The 27,020-nt window shown below is 39.9% G+C and overlaps 2 protein-coding genes across 2 annotated transcripts in view; one reads left to right on the plus strand and one right to left on the minus strand.

The window, feature by feature from the left end:
* Positions 1-27,020, minus strand: part of LOC141569370 (uncharacterized) — a 310,830-nt gene that overhangs the window by 144,151 nt on the left and 139,659 nt on the right. The gene's annotated exons all lie outside the window — the stretch shown is intronic.
* MROH9 (maestro heat like repeat family member 9) overlaps positions 1-27,020 on the plus strand; it is a 41,368-nt gene that overhangs the window by 7,071 nt on the left and 7,277 nt on the right. The window contains exons 3-15 of the mRNA XM_019749900.2: positions 1,662-1,800; positions 2,365-2,451; positions 4,341-4,445; positions 6,365-6,500; positions 9,763-9,866; positions 11,655-11,804; positions 14,581-14,735; positions 16,099-16,264; positions 17,425-17,567; positions 18,566-18,703; positions 20,192-20,312; positions 22,955-23,092; positions 24,801-24,977. Coding sequence (XP_019605459.2) covers positions 1,662-1,800; positions 2,365-2,451; positions 4,341-4,445; positions 6,365-6,500; positions 9,763-9,866; positions 11,655-11,804; positions 14,581-14,735; positions 16,099-16,264; positions 17,425-17,567; positions 18,566-18,703; positions 20,192-20,312; positions 22,955-23,092; positions 24,801-24,977 — 1,759 coding nt within the window. The remainder of the gene's footprint in view (positions 1-1,661; positions 1,801-2,364; positions 2,452-4,340; positions 4,446-6,364; positions 6,501-9,762; positions 9,867-11,654; positions 11,805-14,580; positions 14,736-16,098; positions 16,265-17,424; positions 17,568-18,565; positions 18,704-20,191; positions 20,313-22,954; positions 23,093-24,800; positions 24,978-27,020) is intronic.

Consider the following 27,020-nt stretch of genomic DNA (forward strand, 5'->3'; position numbering starts at 1 on the left):
ATATTATTATGCCTTTTATTACTTTGGATATTTCATATTATCTTGCCTTTTATTACTTTGTAGTAATTGTACAAATCTCTCTCAATACTCTTTGACTTGAATTAAACATTGTATCATATTAATGTGGCCTTCCGATTTGCTTCTGATCATATTTTAATATAATCTCCCCATGTTTTCATTAAGAGGCATTTACTTTCTTTTATTCAATTGCGATTCTTGAAATTATACTTGTGAAAATATATATTGCCTTTGTTTATTAGTTTTTATCTAAAACTTATTGCATCATAAAAAAAAACAACTCACAAGTAATTTTTTTAGTATATTTGATCTACTTCTCACTGCACTTCAAACTTGGAAACAAATATTTAGCTCAAAATTTTAACAAAAGCAAACTCATACAGTAATTTAGTGAGGAATGTCTCTTCTTTCTTCTCCAGTTCCTTTCTGTACCACTTGGTCATACATCCTGGAACATACGACAGCACTTAACTAAGACGTCACTTGTTGTAACCCACATTAGTCATTTAAGAACGGCTCTTTTGAAAACAAAGTATATGTAGACCAAAATATGTATAACGTGCTGACAATTGCCCGTGTTGACCCGTAGATTTGGATGTGACTTTCTTCTTTAGTATTGCCAAGGTCTGACTCAGTCTTCCTCACATTTAACATTTGAAGATCTCTTGCCCATCAGCAGTTACCATGGCACTGGAGTATCATGCTCCTTTCCTAATCCTTGCTCATGGCCTGGACCAGTTTAGCTTTTTTTAGGACTGGCTATCTGACTTCAAAGTACAAATGAAAGAGACTGTTTTCTATTTCATCAAAACCATAATTTTGCATTTTCCTAAACCAAATATATCCCTAGAAGTTAAAAATACCTTCCACTGAAAATTCTACTGGAAACTTTTGACAGCTGTTCAGTCTGCTATTCCATTAGGGCCCATGAATCAAGTCAGTCTTCCCAAGATTTGAAAATCGTCTAACAGAGTCTAAGAGATTCTATTTCAAACATTGGAGCTCATCTATTTAGAGTGTCTGGTCCGGGAGAGGAGAGAGATTCTGAGTCCAGCACCAGAGTTCCTGCCTCACCATCTAGATCACCATCTTTTCAAAAACTAATTATTTTCACCTCAAAATAAATTTAAAAAAAAAAATGATCAGGAAGGACTGTTATTCAAATTACGCACACCAAAGGCATAATTACTATGTCACAATTTATCTTTCTAGCTGCTGGTGGACGAGTTTCTTTTGCCATCAATTGGAAGTTACAGTCCAATATCTGAAATATTAAAATGTGAGAAACATAGTATCATGAATTAGAAAAAAATGTAGCAGTAATACATTTCAACTGCCTACATCCCAGCATGGGTTGGTGGGCTTGGCTGGGAATGTTACCACTTTACATTAGTATGTCTATGGAGAAAAAGAGCCTGTTTCCCAAATAACCAAATACAGATGACTTATGCAAAAAAAATCATCCCTTTATATTTAAAACACCACTGTCATTTTTATGAGACTGTTTAAAAGCCACGTGGTCTACAAAGCCAGGAGCTGGGCTTCACTTCCTAGTACACTGTCTCTTATCAATAAGAAAAAGCCACTGAAGTTAGGCTCTATTTGTTTTCTCCTCAATAATAATTACATCTTCTTCTTGCCAGCTTTGTGGATCCATTACTACAATTTGAAACTCAGTTGGAGCTAATACAGTCGTCCTTTAAAATGGTATTTGCTATCCCCAGCCCTGAAGAAATGAAAGAAGCGGGGACCAGCACAGAGGATGACGAGGAGGATCTGAAGGTAGGATCTCGCTTCCTTTCACCACCAGGAGATGTCGCAGCAAATGCTCGGGAAGGTCTCTCCACAGGTCATGACCATCATGGTTTTCTCCCTCGCTCTTTGTAGATACCACAGATACATGTACGTCCCAGCACTAATCTATACCCCTGGACTCCTTGTGAATTCTACCACCCATGGGATTGAAGGGACTGTATGGGTTTTATAGGAACAAATAGGTGACTGGATTTTTGGTTCATCGGGTTTGCAAGGACAGGGAGTTTACTGCCAAGTAAAGATGCAAAGAAGGAAATGTGAGCAGAGAAAGGTGGAGGTGGGGAGGGTCCCATGGTAAGGTCAGCAGCATCTCTATTCTGTTGGCACAGCTGTACAGTGCACTGGCCCTGGACGGGCCAGGAAATGCATGGCATGTGGCATTGGGTGAGGTCTCATCGCCATAGCTACCTCTCTCCTTTCTTACTTTCAGTTTATGGGAAGGCTCAGGACACCAGGATGCAAAACTATAGACCTTGCATATGGGAGGGTGGCTGGCTGGCTGGCTGGCTGTGTAATGTGTTTGTCTTTCAGAATTTATACTGCACTATTTTACATATATTCGAGAACATTCTTCTGATCTTAGTGTCTAAAGACCTCTACAAACTGCACATCTTAAAGGTAAAGTCAAGGGAAAATGAGGAATTTTGTTTTCTTGTCATAAATCTAAAGAGCACACTTCCCTTAGTATCTCCCACATGTCATACTTCTATCTCCTCCAAACATGTAGTGGCTGAAGGAATTTTCCTTCCTCCCAAGGTGTGTGATTATCCCCCAAATCAAATCCCTTCCCTTTATTTGAGTTACAGAGGATGGCATCAGCAGACACTTGAGAAGTCAAATGTTATGTGGCGATGCAAACACAATACGGGGCAGCAGAGAATGGGACGGCTGGCCTAAACCACCTCCGGGTCCATGTAACAAGGGGCCCTAGTATGACAGTGTCTGTATGCACGTTCTTCCCCAGCAACTCTGGGGCTAGGGAATCCCGCGAGCATTCTATCTTCATCCGTACCATGGTATCAGAGGAAAGTCTAACCACCGTCCAAAACCTCACTTTCACATCCAAGATCTCACTATGTTTTTAATGTCCCAGCCAGAGACAGAAGACTTCTCTGGACATCTTCTGGTCTTTAATTTTTGCATCCCCAACATGACTCCACCAGGGGGCAGCTGTCTGGAAATCCTGGCAAACCAGATTGACTACTGGGAGCATCCAGGGGTTGTCCAAATCATAAAATACCTTCAAGTAAAGAAGCTGCATTGGTGTCTATGGGGACAAAAAAGAGTATGATGGACAATGAAAGATGTTGAGCTAGTTTGTACCTAACTTGAGCCAAATGTTTTCTGTGCATTTTTAAAATTTTAACTTCACCACCTTTTAACATAGTTATCATTACCCCAGAATTACAACCCTCTCCCCATGCAGCTTATCGAGCCGTTATTCTAGGTGAGGCACTAAGCTGAACACTTCATAAGTATGTATGTGGGTTATCGCATTTACCCCTTAAAACAACTCTTGGAGGAAGTTACTATGATTGCTCCCATTTTGCAGAGAAGGGAATAGAAGCAGAAAGGAGCACTGATATGGGCAAAGCTAGTGAGTATAGGAGCTAACATGGGGGCCTGTTACGTAACCACCTTATTCTTATTCCTACCATGTCTAGAAACTCTCCTGGTTCTCAAAATGAGCTGACCCCCCACTCTTGGAAAAGGCACAGGCTGACCCCCTTGAGATGTAGTCTCTTCTGCCCTAGGAAATGGACTTCAGGACAGTATTACACAGGGGGAGCAAGTGAAGGAAAAGAGATTTGGCCACCACCACTGACAAAAGTACTACGGACGCCAACACACTGCCTTAAGAAGTCTGTCAATGGTGGTTGGCATATGAGGCAAACACAGTTTTCTCCTCTTCCCATGACTGTCCATATGTCCCTGTATCTGAGGATTTAGGACGAACAGATAGACGTTACAGCAAGACAGATCTGAATAAAACCTAGCAAGAATTTTCTAACCAAGCCACCTCCAGGAATGTGCTCTGCAACCACGAGCCAGAAAATATCTGGGTGGTGAATCTGGAAAGAAAATTCTGGGATAAGATGACATTTCAGGATCAGATAACATTTTAATTTTTTTGAGCTGAAAATCAGATCCTGTGATTTAAAAAAAAAAGAATATGCATTTTGAAAGAAAAAGAGGCGGGGAAGCAGCTGATGATCTCACAGCCTCGTGTTAAACTTTTTATGATGCCTGGCAACGTGACGGTTACCGTGGACGCTGGTAAAGACTTGTTGGATAGAATTAAATTAAATGAAACCCTGGTGTAGTTAGTACAGTAGAGGAAGGGGTATACCAGCAGACTGTAGTATACTAGCTCATTGTTGTGTAATTTTGAAATAAATATAGGTTAGGTGTGAAATAATCGGAAGACCGTGGTGACACTTGACGTTTCCACTGTTAGTGGAAATGGCCATGCTGTGGTTCTAGGAAGACTCTCGTGTTTTCAACAGGAAATGATCGTGTGGATGAGTGAGGACAGCTCTTACCTGCAGGAGAAAGTCCTGGTGACCATCAGCAAGGTGCTCAGCTTTGCAGCCAAGAAAGTGAAAAGATACGTAAGTCACAGAGTGTCACCATGTCACCTGCTCCTACAGACGGCATCTTGGCACTGCTGCTTTCCAAGACTTGGGTCTTGAGAGCACCAGATACTGCTTGGTACCACTGTGCTGGTGGGTTGGGACATTGGGACAAAGGAGTCAATATCCTATACGACTTTATGCCCATCACAACAGAATTTCTCAAACAGCTGATTAAGATGCCTCATGCTTTATACAAACAGTGTAAGTGTGTCAAAACCAGGTTTTGGCTGACTCTGGATTCTCCTCTGGGGACCATAATCAGTGTTATTTGCAAACTTATAATTTCTTGCATCCTTACTTTCCTTCTTATTTCTCCTTTTTCTAGAATATGTTTAAACCATTGTTTATCTTAAATGTACACATGTAATTCTTGAGTATTTTCCTTGGAAAACATGATAGAGACATAGCTGGAGTCTTCCTTTACTAGCCTCTCCACCCCCAACGTCTCTTAGCCATGTCGGGCGATGTGTCTCCTGCCAAACAGCTTTCAAACACACCCACATACTCCCGCAAACAGGGAGACATATAGCTTTGTTATTAGTGTTCCTTTACTAAAGTTACTATATATCATATGTACCTATGGTCCTGCAATGTGCTTTCTTTTCACTGAATAATATGCCCTACAGATATTTTCATAGATTCATTTCATTCTTTTAACCACAGCATATACTCTGTAATTTTAACAGATGATAACCTACTTAACTATTCTTCAGCTGGTGGACATTTCAACTGAATATTTTGGTATATTTTAGTTTTTTCCTACTTAAAACAATAAAAAAATGGTCATAGCTGTGCAAGTATGTGAGTATGAACTTAGAAATTATCAGAAAGATAACAGACCAAGGATCGATCTGTTGAATAGATTAAAGTTTAATAATAGATTAAAGTTTAGTAATGCATTACTGTCTTCCATTGTGCCCTCCTATAAATATGAGGGTGCCCATTTCCTCACACCTTCACAAACACTGGGGTATTATTAGACTTTATCATTGTTGCCGTTCAAGTGGAGACGAACTAGGTATCTCACAATTGCCAATATTGACCGAGATGTTCTGTTTTCAGTGACACCATTGCCTGCCTTTTCCACAATCTATAAACATTTCTCACTCTATGGATACTGTATGCTCAGCCTCTTTCAATTACAGTTGTCAAGTTGATTGTCCCCTGCACACATCCCACCCCTCAGCTGTGAAAGAATAAATGTGTAAATTCACATGTGCAGCAGGGTCCCTGCCTACAACTGAGATTGGTTGGAGAAGCCAAGTCGGGAAAGTTGTCTGTTCTGCAATGTTTGCTTCCGCCACCAGGGGGAAGCATACCAGTACTTTCCAGAACATGGACACAGCTTAGCCTTCATAGTCATGAAGGCGAAGAACTTTGCTAAGTTAAATACTTAACCTCACTCTTTAAATAATGTCTTCTAAAGGTGGTTAAGTCAGTAAAATTCATGGGAGTGGGGAGATAAATATATTTAAAAACTCAAAAATAGTGTTAATCAATTAAAAGCTGAACTTCCCACAGGCCTGGTTGTTGAATCTCCATGACACGTAATCAGTGATTTGTTCTGTCCTCCTCCAACTAAATGTAACTCCCAATTCTGGTCGCAGGTGCTGTCCATTCACTGCATAAAGACATTTTTCTTCATAAATTACTCTAGCTTATGTCTTCCAGAGTCTCAGAGGCTCTTGTCCTATTGAACAAGCCTGACTATCACTCGTACTCTACAGAAATATTTTCAACTGCTATTCCTATTACATGACTCATGTGCCTACCAGGATGAAGAAACTTTTTCACTCAAAGAAAATTTGTCCCTTCAATTAAACTATATTAGTGGTCCAGAGGCAGACATTTAATATCGACTCTGCAGTGCATTTTTCTCCTTCATTTTCCATTAGCCAAGTGTGGATGCTCCATGTCTGGGGCTCCTGGCAGCAGAACTGTCCCTTCTATGTTTCCATATGGATCCGTCAATCACACGACAAGCATCCTTGGGAATGCATCACCTCCTCAGCATTGCACAGCACCAGAACGGTAAGAAAGAGTCACCTTCTCTTCTAAGGGTTATAAGAATCGGTTACTAAGATCAGAACAAAGCCCAATAACAATAGAAAGCAGAAAAACAATAAGAGAATAGCAATAAAGCCAAACGCAGATTATTTGAAAAGATAGGGATGGGAAGGAGGATTAGAGAAAAGACATCAATTAACAATATTAGGAACGTGCGAGATGCTATCACTAGAAACTGCAGGGGTATTAAAAGAATAAGAGATATTATAAATGAGCTTATGCCAACAACTTAAATAGATAAAGTCATTGAAGACACAAATTTCCTATGCTCACTCAAGAAGAAATAGATAACCCAAATATCCTCTATCTACCAAAGAAAATGAATCTGTAGTTAAAAAGTCTTCCTGCAAAGAAAACTCCGGATGCACAAAGAAAACTCCAGTAAACATTTAAGGAATAAATTACACCACTTCTATACAAATTCTTGCAGAAATGTGAAGATAAGGGAACACTTACCAACTCATTCTATGACACAGGCATTATTCTGATATCCAAATCACATAAAGATGTTATAAAAAAAAATTAAAAACATAACCAAAAACTAGACCAATATCCCTCAAGAACCTAGATGCAAAAATTTTTTAACAAGTTTAGAAAATTAAATACTACACTACATAGAAAGAATAGTATACCATGACCATGTAGAATTTATTCCAGGAGTGAGACGTCAATTTAACATGTGAAAATCAACCAATGCAACGTACCATATTAACAGATGAGAAAAAGATAACTATATGATCATTTTAGTAGATACAGAGAAATCATTTGACAAAATTCAACATCTATTTCTCATTAAAGAAAAAAACAACAACTCTCAGAAAACTAGGAATAACAAGAACTTCATCTACTGGCTAAAGTACATCTATGAAAAACCTACAGCTAATATACTTAATAGTGAAATACTGAATGATTTTCCCAAAAGATCAGGAAAAAGTCAAGGATGTGTACTGTCATTACTTCTATTCAACATTCTGCTGAATAGAGTCCAGAAATTATATATATATGTGTATATATATGTATATATATATATATACACACACACACATACACACACACATATATGTATACATATATATAGTTATACATAGTTATATAGTTATATATATGGTCATATGATTTTTCACAAAGTTTCAAAAGCAATTTAGCAGGAAAAGGATAAATTTCTATTTATTAAAATTAAAATTTTAAAAAATATTTGGCTATTTCATATAGTTATGAAGGGAGACTAGACTTTGGGTGGTGAGCACACAATGCAATATACAGATGATGTATTACAGAATTGTACACTTGAAATTTGTATGGTGCTATTAACCAATGTCACCACGAATAAATTTAATTTTTAAAAGTTGGCTATTTATGTGCAAAAAAGAACTTTGATCTATATCTCATACATATACAAAGGCTAATTCAAATTGGACCACAGGATTAAATGTAAAACCTAAAATTATGAAACTAGAAGAAAACCTTTGTACCTTGGATTAGGCAAAGATTTCTCAAATACAACACCAAAAGCATGGCTCATAAATGAAAAAAAAAAAGCTAAATTAAGTATTTCTGTTCTTTGAAAGACAGTTAAAAGAATAAGTAAGGCAAAGAATAGGAGAACATATTTGCAAGTTACATATCTGATAAAAGATTTGTACCAAGAATTGAAAAAGGACACTCAAAATCCAATAAGAAAACAGACAACCAAATTAAAAAAATAAGAGTAGATTTGAATAGTCATTTCACCGAAAAAAGTACAGATGGCAAAGAAGCACATCAAAAAATGTCAACTATAAGGTCATAAAAGAAAGTGAATTAAAACTGCAATGAGATATACCTCCACTCACCCATTAGAATGTCTAAAATTGAAAAGACTGACCATACCATGTATTATTAAAGATGGGAAGCAACTGGAACTCTCATACATTGCAAGAAGAAATGTGAAATGGTACAACGCTGGAAAACAATTTAGCAGTATCCTAGAGAGTTAAATGCCCATCTACCACATGATCCAGTCATTCCACAACTTAGTATTTACCCAGGAAAAATTAAAACAAATATTCATTTAAAAAAAAAATACTTGTACATGAAGGTTGATAGGTAGCACCTTTATTTGCAATAGCCAAAAACTGGAAACAACCCAATTGTCCATCAACAGTCAAGTGGATAAACAGATGACAGTATTAATATATACATAGAATGGAGTAGTATTCATTAGTCAAGAGGGATGAAGGATTGATACCTGCCTCAGCATGGATGAATCACAAATAATTCTGCCAAGGGACAGATGCCAAACATACTATATGACTCCACTTATATAAAATTAGAAAATACAAGCTTAACAGAAAGCAGATAAACAATTACCTTTGGATCAGGGAGCAGGGGTGCAGGGAATGGGTAAGTGGTTACAAAAGGACACAAGGGAACTTTTGGAGGTGATAAATATGTTTTGTTTTACTGTGGTAACGTTTCCATGAATATATACATATATGAAAACTTACCAAATTGTAGGCTTTAAATATGTTGTATATGAATTATATCGCTATAAAACTGTTAAACAGTTCATTTAAAACCCACCTTCTCTGGAACGAAAGACACCTGCACCTAAAGCTTTCATTGAGAGCTTTCCCATGAAACCACTCACTCCTCCAGCCAGTGGCAAAATGCCTCCAAGTCAGCTCTTCCACCAACAGACTCTCCAACTGAGCAGTAGCTATTCCAGTGCCCTGAACTTCAATGCATTTGATGCCTAAATGTATTTGACATCTGGTCAACCTATTAAAATTACCTATGTTCTTCATTCATGTTTCACAGAGGCCTCAAACACTTCATGAAATGTGGGTCGGTGCAGTCATAATATCGGGGGTGCCAAAAAAAATGTATACAAGTGGACACTTTGTTCAATGTTGCTCAAGCAGTTTGCCATAATCAGAAGTGTCTGGACGCTGATTGTAACCACTTTGAGCACCTCTTGTAATTGCAGAAGTCAAACGTGACTTGTATTCATCTTTTGTTATTGGTATATATGGAGTATTACAATTTTAATAGTTTTCTTTTCTGGAAACGTGCATATATATTTTTGGCATCCTCTGTAGTTTATGTGACAAAACTATTACCAGAGTGTTAAATATTCAGAAAAGTTCAGATCTCCAGAATTGGGCAGGAAGAGGAAACTGGAAATAGCAACGTCATAGAAGGAACCAGTCATCAATTAAAAAACTTACTCTTTTCTTTAATACAGCGGATAGCATAAAAAATGAAATCGAAAGTCATTCCTTCCTGCCTTTGCCCTCTGATACAGAGTTCCTACCCAACATCTTACAAGACAAAATTAACATTGCTCAGGTAACTTAGCCCCTATTTTATCTTATGGCTTTTGTTTCATGTATATTATTACTTGCTTTCTTTTTTTTAATTTTATTTTTTTAATTTGTGTATTATTACTTTCGGTGACAACTTATTTCAATAATATAAAAATGTATATTTCAATAATTTTTCCATATTTTTAAATTTAATGAAGCAAAAAGTAAATGATATATAGACTATTTAGCTCTCTGCTTTTCATTTCTATGACTAAGAATTATACCTATTATTCCTGAATACACCAATTTATATTATTTTATTGAATCCTTACAGAATACAAATGAGATGAGATGCATGCTTCCTAGTTGTTATGCTTCTTTCTGTTTGGCTAACAAGTCATTAAAGACGAGGAACTTCTGGTTTTTTAGCAAAATTAATGGAGTCACCAATGAACAGGCTTTCCGTATTGTCACAATTTACTCAGCAAACATAATGTGATTTAGATTTTGTTTTTGCTTTAAAAAAAAAACCATTAACATTTTTTTAAAGTTTAAGTGAATAAACCTCAGTACCAAATAAACAGTTTTTACATTGACTCAACTCTCGGGGAAAACAATGAGGGCCCTATAACTCTGTATACTTCCTCACCTTCTTCAAAGTACATTGGCTTATCCACACTAGAAGGGTCACCCAGCACTGAAACCCAGGTAGGGATGTCCAACAGATGGCTTTCTAGCCACACCCATTGAGTCAACACGTCAGCCAACACCTTCAGGCCAGCTCCACTCAGGCTGGGAGAGTCTTATGGTTCCTTCTAAAACTACTCATATAAAAGCAGTGCCCTCCCCTGCAACAGCTGAGATAGACAGAACTGTGGGAGGCTGAGGAGATATGGAAATGGTCAAAAATATAGTCAAAAATACTACATGGATGTCTTAAATATGCCTCTGCAGGATGGTGCATCTTTCCAAAATCAAGCCAACTATGATATTCAGCCCACCTCACCAAGCCTCAGGGACCCCTCTTTCATCCCCAGCATCCCAAGAACACCATCCCTCAACCCTCTGTCCAGTAGGAGGGAGCCTGGTGACCACCACACTCACTCAGAGCTAGTCCTGCCCTGTGCACCAGAAAGAGCCATGCTCCAAGTCTTTAAAGTGGACGCAGAAAAAAAAGGGATTGTTTGACCTGTAGCTTTGTACCTCAGTCGTAGACATATGGGCCCTCTTTCTCTTCCTGCTTCTTGATCCTGCTCTGGGAAAGAGGAAAGTCCACCCCCTTGAATGGCCCTGTCTTTCTTACTCCACCCTGTCCTGCATCTTCTACTAATCACACTTGTTTCTGAGCTGAGCAAACTCATTTCCAAAGCTGAAGCAGTTCACAATCATTTCTAACATTTGAATAGAAGAGTTGAGGTAAAATCAATAGTTTACAGCTCCTCTTAATTTTAATGCCATGGTTTTCCACTTCTTCCTGGCCTGCCCCCAGAGCTAAATTCTCCAGATGAAAATGTTTCAATTGCATTAAAACTCAGGGGGGGGGGAAATATATACATATATATATACACACACACACACACATATATATGTGTATAATTCAGTTTGAATTATAATCATCTTAATACTAACACAGTTGTAAATTATACTTTTTTTGTGAATTACCATTTTTAACATGTTTTAATGAAGCCCACGACAGCAAAAGTTCTAGAATCCATGAAAATCACATGGTCCTGCCTGGCCCTCAAGCTTCTCTGAGATGTCTAAGGCTAGGTGTCTTTCTTAAGTTGACATAGGCAAGGCCTGAGGTCATGGCTCTCTCTCTTGGTTTCAGAGGGTAGGACAAGCCTTACTGCCCTCCTTGCTGACTGACTTTGTGTGGAGTCTCTTGATGAAACTCTCTGCACCCAGTCTTACAACTGCAAATGAGGCGGCCGCCATACTGAATTTGACTCTAGAATACCACGTCTACAAGGTCGTCATGGTAAGATACTTGACAATGAGTGGGGCGGTGCCCAGAGCTTCTTTTCTTTTTTTTAATTAAAGTTTATTGGGGTGACAATGGTTAGTAAAGTTACATAGGTTTCAGGTGTACACTTCTGTAACACGTCATCTGTATATCACATTATGTGTTTATCACCCAGAGTCAGTTCTCCTTCCATCACCATGTATTTGATCCCTTTTATCCTCATCTACCACCCCCACCCCCCTTACCCTCTGGCAACCACTAAACTATTGTCTGTGTCTATGAGTTTTTGTTCCTTCATTTGTTTGTCTTGTTCCTTTGTTGTTTTCACTTTTTATATACCTCATATCAGTGAAATCATATGATTCTCGACTTTTTCTGACTTATTTCACTTAGCATAGTAATCTCAAGATCCATCCATGGTGTTGCAAATGGCATTATTTCATCTTTCCTTATGGCAGAATAGTATTCCGTTGTGTATAGATACCACATCTTCTTTATCCAATCCTCTATTGAAGGACACTTTGGTTGTTTCCATGTCTTGGCCAGAGCTTATGTTCTAAAGTGCTCTGACTAACTTTTTTTCTATGTTTTACTTTTTTTTCATATGTATTTCTTGGCATCTCATCATTATGTCACCTTAATCAAGTGAGGCTCTTTTTTTGTGTGAAATATTTCAAGCATACAGAAAAGTTTAGAAAATAACGCAGTGATTTTACCAGAGGAGTGGCAACACTACACAAAACTAACGCATTTTTCTTATTTCACTTCTTGTCATTCACACATTCTATTCACACTCTCTAGCTTCAGCTTCTTGATGAGTAAGGAAAGACTGAAAGGAAAAGGGTTTATAGTGCCCCATCCTTCTCTTTCCTCCTGTGTTATCATTTCAGCCCAAATGCTTATCTTATACTTGCTGTGATTTCCCACTGAACTACACATCACGGATCCACTGGAATTCTGGGAACTTAGGGTGTCATGAACGCTGCATGTGAATGGGGCTGCAGGGACCACAGCTGACTCACGTGTTACACACATCTCATCCACCCACACGCGTGCTCCGTAGTGCCATGGACTTCACTTACAAAACATAAGCTCAAAGATAAAATTATGAAAAATACCAAGAGGGCAACAGCAGAGCTTTGAACAAAGTGAGGGACCTTCTGAATGTGGGACCCTGTGTAAACACACAGGTCACATGCCCATGCCACTAGCCCTGATGGCGACAGAAGGGCGGAACTCCAGTTCCCTCTCCTGACATGGCAGTGTGATGTGATGACAATAAACTGAGAGCTAGTACTCAAAATCAGAGCGCAGGAAAGGGGAACTAACGCTTCGTGTAGAACTCCCAATGCTGCGGCGGACGGAAGCAATCCAGCATTCCGAAAGGAGCATATAGAATCAAGGGAAGAGCTGGGGGACAGCAGTTATTTCCTTGACAAAATTAAGTTCTCTTCGCATGCTGTGCAAAAAGGAGGCAATAGACATAAAGCCATGCCCAGTCCCTGGAGAGGAGGAGAAGCCCAGCAGAAAACTAGACGCATAAAACCAGCCAACGCTCCAGCAAAATCATTCAACACAAAGAAAAAAACTCAACAAAATGGGGTCCAGCGACTTAGCGCCACACCCTGGCTCCCACAAACAATTGAACTCCTGAATACAGTGGATTTTTGTCTTAAAAAGGGTTAGGTTCTAAAATCAGTTATGACACATTGTGTATGGCTAAAATTATCCCTGAAAATCCCCTACATGACATACCAAGTATATGCCTTACAATCTCTAAATAAATCGAGCACAGTCAGCCTTTCCTGGAGGATTAAAGCAGACCACCATTTCTATCAGTGAGCACACAGGACCATAGCTGGTTAGTTTTAGGGGCATGCTGCATGTGTCGCAGTAGGAGGATGAGAAGAAAAAGTTCTCAACCCAACAGTTAAGAGGTCTACGCGGAAGATAATGATGGACTGTCTCCCATTTCAAGTTCACCTCGGTGTGTACGTGCTGGGAGGGATACCCTGCACTATTTAACACTAACTTTTTCTTTCATTTGGAGTAGAGGGTTCTGCACGAATAATTGAATTGTATATGAGGCAATGACAATGGAATATAAATGGACATCCTCCAACTTCTCAGCGTTTGATTTCTGACGAGTATTTTCAAAATAAGAAGTGAGGTGATCTGGGGGCTAAAATCTGATGAGTATACGCCCACCGATTTGAGACAAAGTCCCAGGTCTAACTCCAACCCCCTTATTCAAACATGAGTAAAAGGGGGGAAAATAAAGCTAATGTGGGGCCTATGATTAGAATTTGCAAGATTATGAGTCAGTGTTAACCATTCTGGGCCATTCTTCCAACATAGTTCACCCCTCCAGTGTGTACGTTCGAGGCTTCCTTAATTGCAAAAAAATTTTGAAGTCTATAGTTCCATTGTTATTATGTTCTATTATTTTGACTTTCTTCTTAAAAGATTTGAATTATATATGTGTATGTTTTCTATATTGAGCTTATATATGTCATGTAATAAAGTCTACCCTCCCAAAATAAACATTTTTTTTTAAAAATGGGTCTTTCCCCACTATCAATAAATGCACAGGCTTATTCTTCATCTAAATAAACATTTTGCATTGTGTACTCACACCTAAAAGTATGCTTTCCACTAGCATTAATCTGTGTGTTCATTGCTGCCTCGGTCATTCTGAGAAGCGCTGAATTCTGACGTCCAAGAAAGGCCTTGATTTAGAGGGGACCGTGGAGCAGGAGACCCTTGTTACCCTGTGCAATTACTTTTCCAGGTGTCTAAGATTGTGGATACTATTTATACGCAACTGTGTGAAAAGTCTCCGCATCAGATGCAGGACTCCATGTTGCGGGTCGTTACCCTGCTCACACGCACCTCACCCAGGAAGGTCATTTTCCAGCTGATGGACTATCTAATCCCAGCAGACAAGTAAGGCCACCCCCCTGCACCCCATCTGCAAGGGTTTGTTCACAGTGTCCAGAGTCAGACAAACCTGAACAAGTGACGTCCAGTTCCTTTTCTTCTGAAAGAGAATATCTGTTTTTGCATCACACAGGATGATTGTAAGGCTTAAAAAAGATCACGTATGTGATTTATATCCTCGTACAATACCTGGTACACAGTAGACCATCAAGAAATGGTCACGCCGCCATTATGTTCTCACTTAGGAACTAAGCACCCATTATGTGTAAAATATTACCAGCCTTCAAGCATTTGGTTGAGGAAATGGAATATACCCACTGGGTATAAGATGGCAGTTGCCAGTGAATCCAGTACAAACAATTTGTACGGAGGAGGTACAGAAAGCAAGATGATTAGAGCTAGGTGAACTTAATTAAAATAGTCACCAGGAGGTCTTGTGCAATAGTCGGTGAAGACTGAGGTAGAAACGGCAGGGATTTGCAGTTAAGCTAAATCACAAACCTAGATCAGCTCGAGGTCTGACCAGAGATAAGGAAATGAGATGCGAGTGGGAGATGGGATGTCCATGTGCTTCTAAGCATGGTTCTAAGAGGTAAGAACCCTTGAGTAATGAGCTCTAGAGAACTGGCTATGCCGTGTCCTGTGGGACCAGGCCCCATATTAGGAAGCTAAGTGCAGAGAACCCAGCACGGATTAACAAGATATCAGGAATATACCAGCACGGAGGGGTGTAGCAGTTGTTCAGATCAGCAATAGAGTAGCCTTGAAGAGTCGCCAGGTGTGTAGGGAGAGGGGCTGGGGGGCTGGAGGTTGAGAGGCCAGGGTCCTAGTCACATCCATGTCACTAATTACATGTGTACCGTTTGGCAAATGGCTCGTTCCTCTGAGCCATTCATTTCAATTTTTTAACTTTGACTTTTATTTTCTAAATGTAATTTTTGAATTCATGTAGATTTTTTACCTATTTTTTTTCCAGTGGGTGTATTTATTTATATATCAAGTTGCGTTTCCATACCTGTTTTAAAATATTCGAACATCCCTGGACAAACAAGGTCACAAGGTGGGAGGAACAGAATATGGGCTACTCAGTTCTTGACCTTGAGCTGCGCAGGTATTTAAATAGTGGTAGGAAATGAACTTGCAGACTTGCAGACTGTGTTTTTATGACTGAAATTCTTCCTCTGTTTTCAAGGACAAGAGACTCAGTGGGGTCATTTGGAAATGGGGATGCTAGTTTGTTTGGGACTTGTCCCCGGTGTCTTTTTTACTACAGGAAGATGTCAAACTAAGAGAGTCTTCCCGACTCCTATCGCGGGATTAAGTAGGACATGCAAAGCTTCTGGTTCTGACTGGGGGGTTGTGTTCGCAGCGCTGTGATCCTAATGTTGCAAGCGGCTGGTTCCGAGCCACACGTCGCCCCACATGTGCTGAAGACAATCCTGTTGATACTGAAAGGAAAGCCTGGGGAAAAACCAGGCAACCAAATGGAAAGAAGACGGTTCTCCATCGATACCTCTAATATGATGCCTGTGGCAGTAACTAGTTCCGATGTTTCTTATCCCTGCTGTCGTTCTCCTGATCACGAAAATTCCTTTCTGCCCTCAAATCTAGTCATACTTCCTTGACACAGTCCTGCTCTCATTCATCCATCCATCCATCCATCCATCCATCCATCCATCACGTATTTACTGAATGACTAGTCTGTGCCCCTCCCTGTTCATGAAGCTTCCGTTCTGGTAAGAGACATCAACAGTGAACCAAAAAATATGTTATATGTCAGAAGACAGAAAGCTTAGAAGAGATATAAAGTGCTGTGGGGAAAAGAGAGTGACAGGGAGGGTTTCTGTACGTTGGTCAGGGTGGGGTGGGGTGGGCTCTCTGTAGAGCCAACATCCAATCAGAGACATGAATGATGTGAGGAAGTGATCTTAATAGATACCTGGGCAGCAGCGTTCTAGACAGAAGGGCAAATCCCCTGTGGGGATGGGAGCTCACCTGTTATGTCGGTGCACGCAAGGAGGACAAAACACCTGGAGAGAACTGAGAGAGGGTGGCCGTGTAGGAGACGGTATCAGAGGGGTAGACCCCAGCTGCATCACACACACTTTTAGAGGCATGTGAAGGCCTAATCTCATTTGTGTCCATCATTATACATCTCCCAAGGACCAAAACCTCCACTCCTGGTGGTAAATTAAAGTCTTATAGTGATATCATAGAAAAAGATGGCTAGCGTCCCCCAGGTGTGAGGTGGTGGGATGTGTTTCTCTGACGTGCTGGGTATCGCAGTGGTCACTGACCGTCTGGCCTCCCATTGACATCTCGCTGCCCTGGATTGTTTAAGCACAGGGAGCACCTGTTATTGGGAGGTAATTGGGAGGACGAGTCTTCATGGCCACAGATGAAGGGAGCCTTGGGGTGATTGCCCTCCTTGGGGACCAGCTTGCTTCCCATTGGTTTGGCAGAGGGGGCATTGCTGATAGAGCTTTGGGGGCCCATTGCCATAGGGTGCTCGGCACGTCCCTGGTTCAAGATGGACTTAGTAGCTGTTACTGAGTGAAGAAATACACGCGTATGCTTCAGGCTTCCTTCAAGGAGGTGGGGGCGGGGTGCAGAGTCCCTCCCTGCCCCTGACGAAGGCTGGCTGGATTCAGAGGGAGATGCTTCCGTTCTTGACTCCTTTTTCCTTCCCTTGTAGGCATCCCACGCCCTGTGTACATTGCTGCCTGTTGGCTCGTACAAGAAAGTGGTGGCCCAGTTTTTCCCTGAACTCTTGATGGCCCTCATGTTTCAACTCTTTTACAGCAGCGACATGAGACTGGTGACAGAGGGCAGGCATTTGTGAGCTCATAGTGATTATTTCACACTGAATAAGAGAGAAGCTTCCAGCTGTCAGTTATTCTACTCCCTAGGGTTCAAGCCTTTAGAATCCCATGTGCATTCATGTATTATAGTTTGCTGTCCTCTGAAGGGGAAAATACCGTCAGCAAAGGAACTCACCTAAGTCCCTAGGAGTTAGCCAGGACCTTTCCTGAGTGTGTGTGCAGTGTATAAAAAAATCACTTTCACAGAACATGGTTTATTCCTGCTGTAATGGGAAGCCACCAAGGGGAGAGAATGCAGGGAGCAGCGTGCAACCCAAAGCCTGGCAGACACTTTCTAGCTCTGCTCTGTACTCTCTGATAGGGATTGCTCAGGGTCGTTGTACAAGTAGGAGAAAATGATGTGCTTTGGGGTGTGTGGGCTTGTGATCGCATGTGGTCATTCTGTCCACATCAGGAGAGGTTCAGCTTTCCCCATTCACCCAAGAGAGTAGTTAGCTTTGCAGGTCTCCAGGAAAATCTGAACCCAGCAGTCTGCTATCTGCCCTCATCTGGGGTGGACGTCTAAGCCAGACAGAACTCTCAAACATAATCAGTCCCATTAGGATATTTAATCCACTCTCTTTCAAGCAAACGTACATCAAGTCATCCCAAGTAAATGAGAATATATCCTATTTATTGAAAGCATCCGAGGAAGAAAATCAACAGACGCCTTGAGTGCATTATCACATCATTTACCAGCTTTTGTGAATAAGCTGTTAAGAAGCTAATAAACGGCTAAGCTGCTCTAGGATTAGTCCTAGATTGTACATGTTATAATTTCAGTTGAACCCCCCATCCCACGTATTGTTAATCAAGGGAGAGGAAGAGCATTTAGCAGTCTCCTTCCTTTCAAACATCCCCTTTCCCCAAACCGGCATCCTGCCCAAGATTTCCAGAATGAAAAGGCAGGTCCCATGTACTTAGTTATGTGAAGGCCACTGTCAAGGGATGACTCTGCTCTTCTTGGGGCCTTAGCTATGCCCGGGATGCACTGAGAATTCTGCTGAATTGCTCTGGACTACAAGAGGTGGAAACTGCTCTGAAGACAAAGAATTGCTGGGACGAGTTTTCCCACGAGCTGTTTGACCACCATGGGGTCTATCTTGTGGCCAGGTAAGAACAGGGGCTCTGGGTCTGCATCCCACCATCTCCATCTGTCTTCAGTTAAGCCACCTGGGAACACAATCAATATCCACCCCAACTTCCAAATCTTGCCTACTGATCTGAATTGCCATTTGATTTCTACTTCTTCACTAATTTGGAGGGGCTTATACTTTGCGATAGTTTTCCCTTTCCTTGCCCACTTACCTGATGATACAGATACCCAACTGCCCTCCCTCCACAGAACAGATTTCTCTTTCAGACACGGACGAGAGGTGAGTCTGCTTTTTCCTTCCTCTGTTGTTCACTGATTCCTGCTCAGGTAGTCATGGATGTGCTCACACTTGAAGGAGCGTTCAATAAAAATGTATACTCAATGAGACAAATACATTTGGCAAAGTATAAGGGAAGGGGACTTTTGTTTTTTTTCTTCTAGAAAGTTTGCCCCCCCCCCCAGGGAGCCTGTTAGTAAATAAATAGCAAGCTTCTGATTACAGGGATCAGATTTTCTGATCAAGAATCAAGATACGTGGCCTTGACAACATAACAGAACATGTAATGTTGTGAAAGACCCAGAAAGTACATTCCATGTGGTCTCTGGGCTCCTGGTGCTTTTAAAACGGCATCTGATTTGCACACAGATTTCAGGAACACATCTCGTTGTGTACAAGTGCAGTGTCACTAGCTAAGAGTCACTCTGCCCTCTTCATATGCAGGGTGAGGCCCACAGGCCAGCAGCAACAGCAATACCTGGGAGTTAAAAATACAGACTCACACAGCCCACTCCAGACCTTCGGAATCAGAATCTGTGTTTTAGCAAGATCCCCGGGGGATTTCTAAGCACATGAAAGTCTGAGAAACACCCGTTTAGAATATTAACCTGGAGTTCTCAAATGGAATCTCTGTCCCATCATCCTTCCCAATCTTGTCACTACGGATCTGATCCAGGCCAGTGTGTCAGGACTACTGTGAGCCTGACCACTGGCCAAGTGTGTCCTGGAAAATGGCTTAGGGAATCAGGGTTCACCACCTCTTCTCCAGAGTAACCCTGGGGACCCCCAAACTCTCTTCTTCCTTATATCATTCAAAGGAAGGACTGGGTCTAAACCCCACAAAGGTGGCCCGCATGGCTATCCTAAATTGCCAAGATATTTATTTTGCACTGTTTCTTTTCTCTCCTGGGGTCCGTCACTCATGGGAGCTGGTGGTAATTAATACAAGGCATTCTGCTCTGTGGCAGAGGATGGGAGAGTGGGATTGGCAGCGGTGTTGACAAAAGAGATGTTACCAGTGATCCAAGTATTTCCCAAGAGTCTGTGTAGAATTTATGACGGGGCTGAGTTTACCGTGGATTGGGGAATATGAGCGTATACCTTCTTTGTTGTCTGGGTGGTACAAAATAGAAGGATAATAATTCTCTCTGTAGTACCATTACCATTTGCTGGTGTGGAAAGTGTTTTCATCTGCTTTGCTAATTCAGTGCCATCTTCTCCTTTGCAGAACTCTCATTGACTGTAACTTTCCACAGTACCCAGAGACCTTGCAGTATCTCTACAAGCTCTCGGTGGAAGGTCCGAGACGGTCAGAGGACAGTGTTATCACAGTCATTTTCCTCACTGAAGTGAGTTTTATTAGAAGACTGTGGACAGCTGAATTCTCACTCCCTTTTCTTACCCAAACTTAAGTCAACACTGCAACCTTTTCTTGCCCTCTCTGAATATTGATTTTTACCATGAGTTCAGACCATGATAGACATCTGAATTTGAGGGGGTGAAGGGGAGGTATTAAGAGATCTGACTAATGGGAGGGCTGTCCCTTCAGCCTGCTCCAAGAGTTAATTGGAGTTTATTGTGTCTTAGGGGTATGGATTTGCACAAACACTAATTATTTTTGTAGCACCAGTTCATATATTTCTTCTGCATACTTGTTAATGTATTATAATACATTGAGGAATAACTGAGTTCGCTAAAGATGGTAGGTAACATCTGGGATCTAAATGATACTTCAGACTATCTGGAAAAAAAACAAGAGGAAAGAATGAGCCAAATAACTAGGTAAAATGAAGACGTAGAATTATATTACTCTGTATATGAATATTATACCACATATTGTAATGGCAAACTAGAGTCAAGCAAATTGAGGAAATCCTTTTGAATCTAACTTTAGTTTCGGCTAAATAATTAACTACCTATCCCAGTATCATTTAATTAATAAGCATTAAATTCACTACTGACTGGTGATACCACCTTTGTTTATTTTAATTATTATTTTAATTAATTTTATTGTTAATTGCATATACACACATGCATACTCACAAACACACATATTAGGGTCTGTCTCAGGTTATTCTGTTAGGTTCCATTTAGTTTTCATTCTTGTGGAAGTATCATACTATTGAATTATGGCCATTTGCAAATACATTTTAATATCTAGCAATGCAACTTTCCCTCAATTCTCTTCTTTTCCACATTGCTTTAGTCTTTCCTATATATTTGTTTCTCTAGCTAAATTTTAAAGTAACTTTGCCAGGTTTAAAAGAAAAAAAACTTTTTCTGAATTTATTATTGTAATTACATTAAAGCTGTGAATTTTTTTAGGCATGTTTGATATTTTATAATATTTTCACTTCTCTTTTTAATTCACTATTTTGACATTTTCTTATAAATTTTACATATTAATTTTGGAATTATTAAGTAGCTTATATTATTTTAAATTGTTAGTGTGAAGGTAGCCTTTTTCATTAGATTTTTGAGTTCATTACTGCTGGATGTTCGGGAAATTTAAACTATCATTTTGAATTCGGAACTTTCCTGTGCTCTCATAGTAATTCTAATAATATTTTACTTGATTCTCTTAGGTTTTCTAGTTACCTATATGATCCTAACATATGAAAAATGAGGATAAATTGTTACTTCTGTTTAAATCATTACTGTCATTTCCGTGAATCATGTGTTTATGCCTTGGCCTTTCATTTCAAGTTCCATTTTGTGAATAATCTGATTTCTTCTTCGCCCATTTACCTATCATGACCTTAGCATTTTTTCTCAATGACCTGTCTGATTATCTGTCGCACACTTTCTCTCTCTCTCTCTCTCTCACACACACACACACACACACAAATTTGTGAAAGATACGAAGTAACCTACAAACATAGTGCTTGGACTTCACATCCTTAGCAAGATATATTCTAAGCACAAAAATCTTTTTAAAAAATATTCACTTTTCCTCAGGAGGTTTATTGATATTGTATGTTGATGTCATAACTTCAAAACTATGATATGCATTATATAACAGAAAGCAAACACGTAAGTAGAAATACTAATGCTATCAGGCACCAAGGTTTTCCAGGTAAGAGAAAGATGAGGCAAACACAAAATTGTAAAAAGTTAACATAAACTCTGCTATTTTATATTTGAATTGACGATATCAACATTGTCTAAATGAACTCATGACTTAAAAAAGACAAGTATTTCCTAGCTCAAGTAAAGGCTCAGAAGACATGATATGCCAACAGCAATGAGCTCCCCCTAGTACCCAATGGTTTCTCAATACCATTACTCACTAAAAGGAACCTTGTTTCCTTAAAGAAATGGATGATTTCATGGGGCAAGAAAAATATTAGATGAGCCTCGGACATCTAATTTTTCCACAAGCAAAGAAGTGCTCAAAGATAGATGGGTCATATCAAAAGGACACAAGAGTTAACTTGTGTCCTCCAAGTTTGAGGAGCAAAAGAAATAATAACTGCAAATAACTGTAATATGTTGAAAATAAATTTAATGAGTAAATCCTTGGTCATACTCAAAATTGGAAATTTCAGAGAGGAAGAGGGAGAGGAAGAAGGAGGGAGGGAGGGAGAGACAGAAAGAGAGAGAGAAGAGAGATGCCAGCCAGTAAATGTAGAGAGAATGTTAGAAGTAGAAAAATCACCATTTTGTAAGTCCCAGTGTAATAACTGAATGAAGATCATCAACAAATTTTAAAACTATTAAGTGAAAAGTTGTTGGAAAATGGAATATTCACATGGCACCAAATTATCACCCCACAGAGTAGTTACTAATTATAAAAGGAAAACAGGCCTTTACTGTTTGATATGTGGTGATGTGAGCACAGAAATATTTGTAGGAGTACATATAAGTATTTGGAGTCTTAGTATGACTTGTGTTCCAGTTTTACTGAAAATGTCTTGATTTTTACGACTGAAGCAAAAATCATGCATTGGCCTTCACACTGCTTATGAATTTATTAGCTGTTTTCTTTCAGCTTCTGAACAGCTTCTTCAAGGACCCATTCCCAGAAGAATTTTTGGTTCTCTTCAGAAACTGGGTCAATGACTCCAATCCTGCAGTGAGCAAACTGAGCCTTCAGAAAATCGCCAGCATGGCACCAGTTATCAATCAGGTATGTGTGTGTGCCATTTGTGACTGCCAGCACCATCAAAGTCATAATCTGAGATTTGCTATCGCTCAAAGTCCCTGCTGATGTTGTATCAATAAGGGAACTGGGTTGAATGGAAGGGATGTGTTAAGTCAATTTAGTGGCTTTATCACTTTATTTATATTTTCCCCAGAAAACCATTCATTGCACCCAGAATTGATCAGCATTGCCTTACATGAACACACTTTTTACAGCCTAAACCACACACACACACGTTAATTTCCCCTCCAACACAGACACACATGCATGCACATTACTTACTATCTCAGAGCGCTCACTTAAAATTTGTCTTCCACTTATAACACTTTCCTCCTTCACGGACACATGGTCACATTTTTCTTGTTTTTCAATGATCAGCTCAAGTCCAATTTCACTGACTATTCTGATCTCTGGCAGCTTCGTGTCTCTCAGAGCCACATCAACCACAAGCTCTCACTCACGTAATGTTTTATAACAGTGCTTCTCCAGTATAATTAGGAACCAGCAGCATTAGCATCTCCTGGAAACCGGTTAAACTTGAGAACCACGGTCTCATGCCGTTTCCCACTGAGTCATGTGACTACACTTGCCTCCCAGGAAAATTGAACCTACGCATACCCCTACGTTTTGTACCGCCCTTGTAAATCTCAAAGTACCCGGCACAATGCTGAGAGTGTAGATGTTCCATAAATCATTTTTGATTTAATAATACATTTAATAATAAATCCTTGTTTAGCTATTAAGCATAGTCTTTGAAAGCTTAAAGCCTGTCTGTGGGCACCCATTTTGCATTTAGAATGAAATGACCCGTGGTCGACTTGCTTTAAATAAATCATACAAGTCAACGTACACTGTTTTAGTGAACAGAAAGTTATTTATTGCCTTGTCTAGGGCTCTTCCCAAAGTTAACAACTGAAAGGGAGATTCTGTGTCAAGCTATCTAGGACAGTGACCTACACTGAGGTATCACACACCTCATATCACATATTGGTAAAGACTCAACTCTCCAGCCAGACACAAGCGGCCTCTGGCTATTATTTTGGCAAACAGTATTTGTTTATTTCTTTTACTTCATTTCTTGCCAGACTTTCTTTCTTTCTGTTGGTGTCTCCTGTTCATGTTTTTCCTTGCTTTACATTCTGTCTGTCTCTGATCTGCAGTTGACTCCCATGACCTGGCTCAGCAGCTCAGCAGCGCTCATGTCCAAACAGGTCACTGTCACCTAGTTTAGAGGTCATCTTGCCTGTGGTGTGTACCAGTTCAGTGGAAATAAGGCCAATTTCCCTGGTATAAATATTCCCACCAGGGCTGATTTCAAGCTACCAAAGGGACGGCACTGAACGTGGAGTTGGAAAGAGATGCACATGGTTATTTAACATTCCCACCATACAGATGCAACATATGTAAACAACCTCAAGGGCATCGAAGAGTAAAATGTAGCAAAATCAATAGGAAGTGATACATTTTGAGTATTTATTACTGTTGTTGTTGTTTTCTTTCCAAATTTATAAAATTTAATTTTTAATAGTGACTTTGATTTAACGATCAGCTTACAAAATTTTTGACAATGGACACTTGTGAGCCGGCTCCAACACACCACTGCATGCTGCCCAAATTCACGGGTGTGCATACCTAATGCTAGCTCAAGTGTCCTCCTTCCGAAACCCCACCATTTCCCTCTTTTTATATGTAGATAGAAAATGTCTGCAGCTTATTATTGTCCATCCTGAATGCCTTCCTTTCCAAAGACAAGACGGTTGTCACTCAGGCTCTGCTCACCCTTCGGAGACTCTTGGGCAAGCTGGACAAGGTGACCTACTCCTCTTTGTGTACCAGGATTGCTTCCAGCTACTGTCCTCTCATGGATCACGTGAGTGACACAGTCAGATGCGTGAGGTCCTTCGGTTTTAGAGTTCCGCTGAAGCCCCAGTGAGGCAATGTTACATCCCAGAATAAGTCCACGGGAGATAGTCACATTATACACAGCTACCACGTCTTTTCCAGAGATAACAATACTAGTCAGCTAAGTACTGTCTTGTTTTTTCTTAACTCCACTATGAGAACCTAAAAGAGTCTCCCCATAAAAAAGGAGAATGACAGAATAGCCTCTGTCCTTGGATGAAAGAGGAATTTAATTTAGCGACTGGTTAACCCTGGATATGGACTTCCTGGGTTCAAATCCCCATTCTGCCTCTTACTACCTGTGAAATCTTACGCAAAGTGATTCAGTTTCTTAGCGCTTCTATCTCCTACCTATAAAACAGAAAGTGTAACAGATGTCTTATGGTGATCAGAGGTGACATGTGTACTGCCCAGAGATGTTTGTTACCATCATAAAAAAACTTGAATTAAAAAGTATCTCATCAGAAAGTTGTGCATTTTAAAAACTCTCATTTTAGTAGATGTTCTAGACAAGGTGGATGAGAGTAGTCTATTTTACTAAGCAAAAACACTTACTTCGGTATGCTGTAGGGAACCCATGTATATTTAAAGACTTCTGTAACAAATTGTTTGTGAACCAGAGAATTATTTCGTAGCAAATCATCTTGCCAGAATTTATGAGTTCTTAATTATTCAGATTCCATTGAAGAGCACAATATTATTAAATTATAGAAAGAAGGAACTTAGTGCCAAAAATTATTTTTATAAGGGCATACTGATAATAATAGTGGTTAAAATTTACTGAGCATTTATTATGTACCTGGCACTGTTCTAAGGACTGGCACTATTTCATATGTCTCTTAAAAACTTTATGACTATTATGCAGGTTACATATAAGGAAACTGAGGCACAGAGAAATGAATTTTTGGCCCATTTCACAAAGCTAATAAGTAGTTAGAATGTCCATGTAAAACATTATATTCAAAATAAAAACGTTTTGAGAGAAAAAAACTAAATTAAATACATCACATCATCAAACCAAACCAAATGAAAAGAAAGACAACTAAAGAGAACAGAAAGTTATCAAGTATCAGTTTTACCCTAAGTCATTCCTTAGAGGTAGAGTATTTGAAAATATTTGGATATCGATGCACCTGTCCCTATGTTTCTCCATATTAAAAGGGGGGAAAAAGGTGCCCACACTTAACCTATGGAGGACAAAACTGGGATTTCACCAGGTTTGGGGACTGCAAAGCTCTTTCCACTGGTCTGTATAGCCCTTTACAGGTTACCATGTATTCCTGTAGTCCAGGGATACGAACAGGTAGCCTGCAGATGAATGCAATTTACTGGTGTGTTAAGTTTACCCTTCAAACAGTATACGTTTGACATTTTTCAAACGGGGAGATTTCTCACAAAAATCTGAATTGTGAATGAAATGTCAGAAGATCGGGGAATACTGGAGCCCACAAACACACTTGGCCACTGTCTGTGGGAGCCGGGGGTCCTCTGAGAGGCCAGGGGTCTCCTCTGCCCCAGGCTCCATCATCTCCCAGCTCTTCTTAAATGCCACCCACCTGTTCATTTATGACTGTGTCACTGTCCAGCCCGTGACATATGATATAATTACCACTGCTTTAGGTTTAGGCTTTAACCCAGCAATTACCTCTGGGAAGGCACATATGAAGATGTATTAGCCATTTGTATTTTGTTGGGAATATATCCAATATATTCCTGAGAACAGACAGGAAGAGATTTAAAAAAAAAAATGAAATCATAAACATTTCTTAAAAACTGGAATATATTATATTTTTAAAAATTAACCTCTTCCTCCGACTTGCAACTTTTCTCTTCTAGAATCTTTATAATCCAATCGCCATTCTATTTGGCCTAAGCAAGCCCTGAGAAATCTGGTTCTATGCCAGGACACAAGGAGCTCCCATGGGTATTTACTGGCCACTCTGCCAAAGCCTCCTGCATTTGAACACAATGTGGTCACTTTAAGTATCTTTACGGAAATTATCTCCAAGTT

The sequence above is a fragment of the Rhinolophus sinicus genome, linkage group LG17, assembly GCF_036562045.2.
Source record: "Rhinolophus sinicus isolate RSC01 linkage group LG17, ASM3656204v1, whole genome shotgun sequence".
Taxonomy (NCBI): domain Eukaryota; kingdom Metazoa; phylum Chordata; class Mammalia; order Chiroptera; family Rhinolophidae; genus Rhinolophus; species Rhinolophus sinicus.